The sequence below is a fragment of the Apaloderma vittatum genome, unplaced genomic scaffold (genome assembly GCF_000703405.1).
Source record: "Apaloderma vittatum isolate BGI_N311 unplaced genomic scaffold, ASM70340v1 scaffold21271, whole genome shotgun sequence".
In the NCBI taxonomy this organism is placed as follows: domain Eukaryota; kingdom Metazoa; phylum Chordata; class Aves; order Trogoniformes; family Trogonidae; genus Apaloderma; species Apaloderma vittatum.
In genome coordinates, this window is record NW_009701092.1 from 1 (window position 1) to 9005 (window position 9005).

Sequence of the window (9005 nt, forward strand, 5' to 3'; positions counted from 1 at the left end):
GATGTTAAACGAGACTGGTCCCAGTACTGATATCCCTGATTTAACTCTCCAAGCAGCGAGTGCTCTGTGCCCTGATGGATGTTTATTCTCATGTGAAACGTCTGTAGTTGTTCTCTGCATTTCAGGGTTGTGGTCTCTTACAGGTGTGGTGTTTATAGGGCTGCAAAGTTGATGGGAGCTGAACAGATCTCTGTCATCCTTTCTTTATTGCCGGGTCCCTCAGTGACATTTCTGCCATAATTAAGCCCTCAAGACTTTTTTGGGGGGGAACATGGATAGCTTTAGGGAAGAGCCCTGCACAATTAACAATATTAGAGATGCTTTTCTTGCCAAGAAGGGTGATCCTTGGTCAAGGAGAGATCCCATTAGGCTAAATTCTGAACTTTCCTGGATTTTGCATGTCTCGTGTTTCCTCTCCTCTTAACTACTGCTGTCAGTGGCTGAGAGACTCCTGCAAGAGGGGAAAGAGGCGATGGGTATGTGTGTGAGGTTCCCTTTGCAGCCGAAATGGCTGGGAAGACTAATGGAGAGGGAGAAATCATCACAACATCACTGAGCACCCCCACTAGAAGTAAACCTGCTTTGGTATTCCATAGCTGTGTAAGAAATGTAGGCTTTCTTTGTCTTTCTTTTGCCCTAAAAGGCTAAAAAATAACAAAAATTCCATTAGTCCATTGGCCCCACCTGGAAGAATTTGAAGGCAGAAAGGGAGCTGCAGGCATGTGCGTGGAGGGAGAGCTACAGAAGATGTTAAACACGTTGAACAAATCCAAAGAGTGTAGGAGGGAGCAGAGCAAAGGCTCATAAAGACAGAGGCATGCAGGAGGAATTGGAAGCATCATTGCTATTTGGTGGAAACTTCACGATGTGTGGATGGGGAGGGGGTTAAATGCCTGCACCTGAGTGTCTGTCTGGGCCAGCTACCACATACCTGCAGGAGCACTTGGCTGCTTCTCTGGTGAGGATGAAAATTCTCTGAGGATGAAAATGATCTGTGCCAAGCTCCAGGAAACCCTCGGAGCGGATAGCTGCTGCCGTGAGCAGAGCGTTGAGGGTGGGGCAGAGGCTGCTCTGTTAAGGCTGTTTTTCCAGGAAATGAGATGGGGAAGCTGGGGCTGGATTTAACCTCTCCGGCTCTCTAAACAAACGAAAATGGCAGCGCAGCGGTGGGAATGTCTGAGGGAGTTGCTCTGCTTACACGAGGAGGTGCTGGCTCTGGAGGAGGCTGCCAAGCTTCCATCGCAGATGTTCTGCTTGGTGAAACAGCGTGTTGTGGCCTGCGTTCCCTCCGGGTTCGCCTGTTGAGCTGTACAGCAAGCTGCTCTAAGATTGAATTGTTTGGTTTTTCCCCTTTCCCCCTTCAACTTGTAGCGATGTTGCAGAGATACTCTGTGTGCCTTGTTTCTGTGCAAGAAATACTCATACCCTAACGCAAGTGTACTTCTATTTCTTCAATTCCTGTGCAGTTTGAAGTTCTTACCTCCATGAAATCCCTCCATAAGCACATAGACAGCTCGCAGCTGCCTCTAGAACTGGACGGGACTTTCCCTTATTGCCACCGGGACTGGTTAAGCTTCCGCATGGTGAGTAGGATGTCTTTTTATTCTTTGGTATCTGAGAGAAGAAAAGACATGGTAACAGAGTTGAAGGAAAAGGAGCCTGTCAGCAGCTGAACCTACAAGCATCAAAAGACAATGGTTCCTGTAATAGCTATGTATGCAAATTAATCGCTTTTTTTATCTAAAGAATACTAATAGTGGTGTTATAAAATAGGTAGACACTGTGGCCTATTGGTGTGACTGCAGGAACTAAAATTTTCAGGTTTAACTCAGCTGCTTGAACTGCATTAATTTGTCCTTCCCTTCAAAATGTGGTCAAATCTGAAAGAGAATCCTGTTCTGTTGTGATGTGCAGTGACGCTCCTCTTGGTTATACTCGGGGGCTTAAGGGCAGATGCTTGTTAAACTAATCTCTGGAGAAGGTGTTAGTATCATGTTGCCATTGAACTCCCAGTCAAGAACTTGAGCATAATAAAACCAGTTTGATCTTACTCGTTTTGGAGCAGGTTCCTCAGAGCAAGCTAAGAGCTCAGTAGTAAAAACTACAGGAGTGAAACTTGGAAGTTCCTGATACTCAGTTCAGATACTCCTGGGAACGTATTTTTCCTCCTTTAGATGTAATTACCAAAGTTGTCACCAAGAACTCTTTTATAGAAAGCATCTAAACTGAAAATACAGGGAAGAGTCAGCCTTGGAGCAGCGCTGTCTTCTGCTCCGAGAGCTGGCCACTTGGGGAGAGGAAACAAAAACTTGCCCATGATGATTCCATGGAGTGAATCTGCAAAAGCAGCATCTGTGGCACCAATACCCAGCTCCGTGTAAACTTGTCACATGGAGGGAGCATAAGTCCTGTGAATCCTGTGCTTGTTGAAGCTTTAAAAGAGATATTTGACACACCGAGACTGGGCAAGACTAGATCTCTGTAAATCAGCACGCAAATGGGCCGTGTTCAGGTTGAGTTGGACTTGCTCGCCCTGGTAGATGACAGAATCATCTCCTCTGCTTCTGAAAGATTCAGTGGGATTTCGGCTCTGCCTTTTGGGCCAGGGCTGTGTGGCACGCCGCAGCATTCGAAGCAGGTTAAGATATCCTTGATAATACCCTTGCGTGGCTGGTGGGAAGCTTCAGCAGTCAGCCTCAGCCTGTGCCAGATGAGAACTTACCTTTTCCAACTTACTTTAGAAGCTAAAACACGCATCTAAAAGTACTAGAGCATGCACCCATGCTGATGCAGTAGAGGTACAGAAGCCTCACCTTGGTGCCTGGGATTGAATTTGAGGTTTATTTGGCAGCGAGAAAGCAGAGAAGTTTTGCAAGAGGTTACGGATTCGTTCTTCTGGGTAGAGTTGAGAATTCTCAAGCATGAGAGCTGAGGTGCTCTGTGCAGAAGGATAATTCTGGAAGGAAAGGAGTCCTTCTTGTTTGTGTCTTGCATCTTAATGTGCAAAATGTTCCTGAGGGGAGTTAGTGCAGGAATCGGTCTGTTTATATGTGCTAACCACCCAGGTGCTCGACTCCTTTCGATCTGCAGCGATGTGGCAAACAGCCTCTGTTTCCTGTCGCGGTGATCTCACCTGCATCCTGCCTGCTCTGCTGTCACTGCTGGGGCTGTGCCAGCCCCCCCAGGCAGGAGGGGGCTCAATTCAGTGAAGATTCCAACAGCTGCTTTTTTTGTTTTGTTTCTGAGGGCGGTTGTTTCAGAGTAACTGTTTCTCCCTTCTCTGATTTCAGTGGCTAGAGAGCGACGTCTGACACTATCTAAGCTTTATATCACTGACTTTTCTAAAAAGTACCGTCTCCTGAACCCCTGTGAAGTCTTTGGGGTGTTTTTTTTTGTTTTTTTGGTGCCACCCCCCCAAAGAGAGGAGGGATTTCAGATTTGTTGGTAGTTTAAGGTGCTTAATTGTGGAAGCTTTCCAGTATTCCTCATCTTTAATTTACACTACTTTTAATCTGGAGAGAAAGGATTTGATGTAGAGGAATTCCAAGTACTCGTTCTGTGTTTTGTTTCTCCAAAGCTCATGTGTAGTGATTCATCGTAGTGGGAAGTTAGAAGAAATGACGGTAGTAGAAGAATGTGAGACATGAGTGGACTGATTTCCTTTTCTGTAACGCATGACCCATACAAGCCATGAGGATGCAAGTTTATACAGTCTGCCTGGAGGCCTTGGTACAGGGTGACGCATCCGAAGCCTCCGATGGGCCTCTCTTTGCTGGTACAGCCTCACCGAACACTATAATTGAACCCTTGGGTTAATGTGTTTGATCCTCTCTTGCTTTTTGTACTTTTAACCTTCTGCAAGCTGAAAAGACAGCCTTCCTGACAGCCGTGGGACAATCATCTCTACCTTGGTCCTTTCTTCTTGTAGAAGCTGGAACATTTGCTACAAGGATGCCAAGGTGCTTGTGCCTTCCTCCAGGGAGCTATTCATAAAGTGGAGTCTGGAAAATTACCCGAGAGGGCTGAGGTAAGCATGTCCCTCCCCTTGGATCGGAGGTAAGCCTGAGGCAGGAGAGTGAGGCAGGCTGCTTAGCTCCAGAAAAGCTGCAGCTTTGAATTTGCAAGCTGTAGTAGCAGGGTATTCCGAGTGCTGGCTGTCACTGCTCAAGGTTGGCTCTTAAGGCCTGGAATAAAGTCAGGTGTTCACCAGGCCAAGGCTTTGCTGCCTCCAGAACAGAAGTTTGGAAGAGAGGGAGAAGTGGAAGGTACAAAGACCAAGCCTGTGTTGTTGCAAACTTGATGTTCACCAACTCTGAAGAAGCTGCCGTACCCCTGGCATGATAGGAAGTTGCTGCCAGCGCTGCGCCGAGGCTCTCAGCAGAAAAGCAGTGGGAGATATCATGGAGGCCTCTCTGGGCCTTCCTTTGTGTTTATATCCACAAACCCTTCATTTCCTCTTGCCCCAACAGCTTGGAGCCACATGGGTCCAGGCTCAGAACAGTAGGAGCTAGCCATGAGGGGAAAATGAGCCTGGAAAGCCTTGTTCTTTCTGTGCCCAGCAAACGGGCAACGACAGGAACTGAGTTTTGATTTTAGCCTGGCAGGGAAAGTATCAAGAGCGTGAGGAGCGCTGTTTATCACTTTGGACTTGGCAGGCTTGAGAAAAACAGCTGTGGGAGCCAACTTTCCTTCCAACTTTCTTAGGGTGGGCCAAGGTGAGCCGTGGTGGTTTGTGTGTGGTTTGAGTTGGGTTGGGCGCTGGTTTCTGCCTGTAGGTTGCAGTAACCGCTCGTCTCCCTCTTGCGATCCCTCCAGGAGGCAGCTGTGCTGCTGAGGAATTACAGGCAGCTGATGAAGAACGTGCTCGAAGATGCTCGGCTCGTCAGGCTGCAGCTGGAGGGTGGAGCGCTCCTGGCCAGACTGAGGAAAGAAGAGTCTTGTGTCACCCTCACCCACGACTACAGGTGAGCCGCAAGAGCGGGAGAAGGTGGAGATGAGCAAAAAAGAGGCGCCGGGAGTCCCGGTGAGATGTTGGTGCAGGCTAGAGAGCAGCTTCGTGTAGTGAGGACTCCTGTTGAAAACAACAAATGTGAAAAGCGTAATGAATTGTGATTCATTGTTGTCAGGGTTGGAAGGGACCTTAAAGATCATCTCATCCCAGCACCTGCCCCACCATGGGCAGGGACGTCCCCCACGAGCTCAGGCTGCCCAGAGCCCCATCCAGCCTGGCCTGAAAAACTCCCAGGGATGGGGCTGCCACCCCCTCTCTGGGCACCCTGTGCCAGGGTCTCCCCACCCTCCTGGGGAAGAACTTCTTCCTCACGTCCCATCTGAACCGACCCATCTCCAGCTTCAATCCATTCCCTCTAGTCCTGTCACTGCCCGACATCCTCACAAGCCCCTCCCCAGCTTTCTTGTAGCCCCCTTGAGACACTGGAAGCCACAATAAGGTCCTTCAGAGCCTTCTTTTCTGCAGACTGAACAGCCCCAACTCTAATGAATTTTACTCTTCTCCTGACTGTTTCATCTTTGGTCCAAAAACTTGTCTGTGTGGTTTCCCTTAAATGGTTAAAGTTCCTTTGCCAAGCCAAATCAGACTTCTGTAATGGAGAGCGAGCTGGGTGTTTTGCGCTCCTCTAAAACGAGCCTCCATTGATGATTTGGGTGATGGATGCTTCGGCCCGGGCCATCACCACGCTGTGATTTACCGAGGCACTCCTTACGCAGGGGGATTTCCAAGGACCTTGACTGCGAGGAATGCTTTCTGGCTGAAACAAGCTCCCATCTCCTCACGCCTTGGTACTGTTTGCGCAAACAAACGCTTGCTGCCTGTTTGCAGAATCGGTGTGAGAAGCGAGGAGCGAGAGAGACCGACTGTTTGAAATCCCTGTGGTGTTGCTCAACCCCTGTTTGTACTCTTTGAGCTCCCGAAGCCTATCGGCGTGTAAAGGCCTCTGTGCTATGCGCTGTGCAAACAGCAAGGGAGAAAGACAGCCCTTGGCACCGGGGAGCTTCCAGCCTCGGTGTGAGATAAACGCGGGTGCGTGGGTGCAGGTGAGGGCGTAGCGGGCGGCCCGGAACGCCCCCGCGCATCTGCAGCTCCGGTTAAACTCTCCGTTGCCCTCACGAGCTGGGAGGTTCGAAGGGGAGATAACAAAATAGCTCGCAGGGCGTCTCACCCAAACGCTGGGAAAAGAGCAACGTTTCTCTTTATGAAAATAACAGCCAGAGGCTGACAGGACAAGTTGCTGCCTGTCGCTGGGAGATGGGAGTTGACATTTCGGTGCTGAGCAAGAGGGGAGCATGGGGACAGGGGTGACGATTTCTTTCCCTCGCCTGCAGCTCTGGCAGTCCGTGCAGACACAGTTCTCTTGCCGAGCTGGTGAAGAACCACCGAATACAATCTTGGGTAGGATGAGTACAGCAGAGCCTTTCCGTTCTGACGCGACTCGAGAAGCATAGATAATGCGGGTCGTTGTGTTTTTATTCTGGTTTTAATTCTTTCTTTATTTTAAGCAACACGCAGCCACTCTAGAATCCTGGAAGCCTGGGGAGAATGTGTGTGCTTTTTATGTTTTGGTTTGGTTTTCAGCTAAGGGAAATGATCAACTTTGAAACCCGATCTGGCAGAGCCCCTAAGGAGAATTTACTGCTCCGATTACGTTAGGAAGGGCAGGGGTGGGGGATCCTCACGTAATTCTTTGATTGCACGGCGTCTGAGCACATGCCGAGGCTGTGCAGCACGTTCTCTGTTTAATTCAGATTGTGTTTGTTGTCTGCCCCTATGAATGGAGGGTGTATGCCACAGGGTCAACTATGTGGCTCTCTCCAGCCTGAGGAGCATAATTGAGTATGCTGGGAGAAAGTTAGTCCTCTTCTAGCCTGTGGAGTGGTTGCAGAAACTAAAAGCCGTGTGGTATTTTAATTGAGGAAACGCCTGCTAGCCATGTAACTCGCGGCAGAGGACTAAAGAAGCCCACTCTGCCTTGTTCCAGGATCCTTTTAAACAGGGAAAAAAGCTTTCTCACTCGGCCAGAGAACTCTGTGTAAGGCACTGCTGGGTTTAGATCCTCCGTGGCTCTGCACTTGCTCCTTCTCAACAGATATTAAAGGTTCCGAGCTCTGCTAACCCTGTAAAGGCTTCTGTGGTTGCAATTTTTGAAGACTTCTTTAACGACTAGGATCGAAGCAGGGTAGGGAAAAAATATTGTTGTACTCAGCTGGCATGGATGTGTGTGGGTCCACTATTCAATTTTTGACTGGTGACATGTGAAAGTGGGACAGGACTGGCTGTGTCCGTGCGCTCAGCAGGACCTTGTCATATCCGCTTTCGTGAACCTGGAATTGTAAAAAATCTTGATCAATACTTACCAGTCCCTAGTTCCACACCCACTCTCCCAACACTTGAAATCAAATTATTTACAAAAGTGAGTCTGAGCCGCCTTTTGGCTCTCGTGTTATCGCTTGTCTCGTTGTTTTTAGGGTTTTTTTTTTCTCTCGTGGCACAAAAGCCTGATCAAGCAGAGAGTTTTGACTGCTGAGACTTCTTAGTCAGAAGTTGAAGCCAGCGGTGAACAGGTAAATTTTGCGGGAATTGCATGTAAACAGAGGAAAAAAAATTAAGAGCATCTTCCTGGACTCTTACGTCCACTCAATTAAAACACATCAACCAAAAATGCAGAACTAAAGGTAAAAAATGTGATTTTTCTGAAGAGGCATAAAGACAAACCCAGCTGCACTGTTGCCTTAGGATTGAATGAGCATGACTTTCTTGCTGGCTTGTGGCTTTGTGTGGCAAAGAGTACCAGGAGGTGGTAAGAATAGAGATGGACAAACCCGTCTGAAAGTCCTTGGCTGCAGGTTAGAGATTGTGTGCTAAAATAGGCAAGGAAGCCGGCTCACGCTCTGGGCAGTCGGATGTTATCTGCCAAATACCTTTTGGGAGCACACGCAGCAAACCAGACTCGCTTTTAGTCTTTCTTTAGTAATGAAACTCTTCCCTTGGGGTTGGTTTTGGCGTCTTTCCCGGCTCTGCCCTCCTGGAGACCTGAGGTGCCCTTTGGAGTGTTTGGTGACACAGAGCGGTGGGATCTCGTCGCTGCTCGGCTCTGACCTGGGCTTTGCGAAGCCGGTGACACGTGGTGGTACGTCCGTTTGTTTCTCTGAGAGATGCTTTAAGAGCTTTTGGGAATCTCTTCTAGATGATCCCATCCTGAGAGATCTGCTGTACCACCACAGCAGGGGCTTCAGCTGGTAACTCTCCTCGCTCTCTGTCCCCAATATGAGCCGACCAAGAGTCTCCACACCTTTCTCCACCAAGATAGCCTTGCTTATCCACAAAGAAACGCTTCTCCAAGCAGTCTTTCAGGATCTCAGCCTCTTGCGGGTTTTTTTCAGGAGGAACTCTGTCACCGGAACACGGGCTTGCGGTGTGCTCTGCCACCCCTGGAAGACCAGCTTGACTTTGGCTCAGGGTTGGCGTGGGCGCGGTACTGACGAGCCGGTATCTTTGTGGCGCCTCGTTAAGTGCTGTAATGATAGCTTCAGCGCAGGCCGGCCACCCAGAGGTGCAGGTGGACGGCTGAAGGCGGCATTGCCACTTAATCGGTGCTGGTGGAGCTGGTTGGCTTTAAAACCAGCACATTTGCCTTCACGTTGTCTTCTGCGCTGAAGGCTTGGACCTGGGGATAGTTTCTCCAGGTCTGTTAGCTGAAAACTTCCAGGGTTTGCCGTCCTGCTCTTTACGGGGATTGGAATGCGTAGCTGAAGTTCTTGTTGGTAAGTGTGGACGAATACCACGGAGACATCCATTATTTTAATGCTATCAATGCTTATTTTTGCACTTTTGGGCAGGAAACGTTTGATAAACGCAATCTTTTGAATAAGTTACATGGAGTTGGCTCGCAGGCGCCTCATTGGTTTCTGGATATCTAGTGCATCGACCAACAAACCTGCGGCTTGGAGGCAGCTCACTAAGGTGGGGCTAATGCGTTGCTTTATTTTGT

At 49.0% G+C, this 9005-nt stretch overlaps 1 protein-coding gene across 1 annotated transcript in view; it reads left to right on the forward strand.

Annotated features, from left to right (window-relative positions):
• Positions 1–1466: 1466 nt before the first annotated feature.
• LOC104281132 (pleckstrin homology domain-containing family G member 4B-like) overlaps positions 1467–9005 on the forward strand; it is a gene marked incomplete at both ends in the record, with an annotated part of 38269 nt that continues 30730 nt past the window's right edge. The window contains 3 exon segments of the mRNA XM_009879031.1: positions 1467–1583; positions 3929–4027; positions 4816–4964. Coding sequence (XP_009877333.1) covers positions 1467–1583; positions 3929–4027; positions 4816–4964 — 365 coding nt within the window.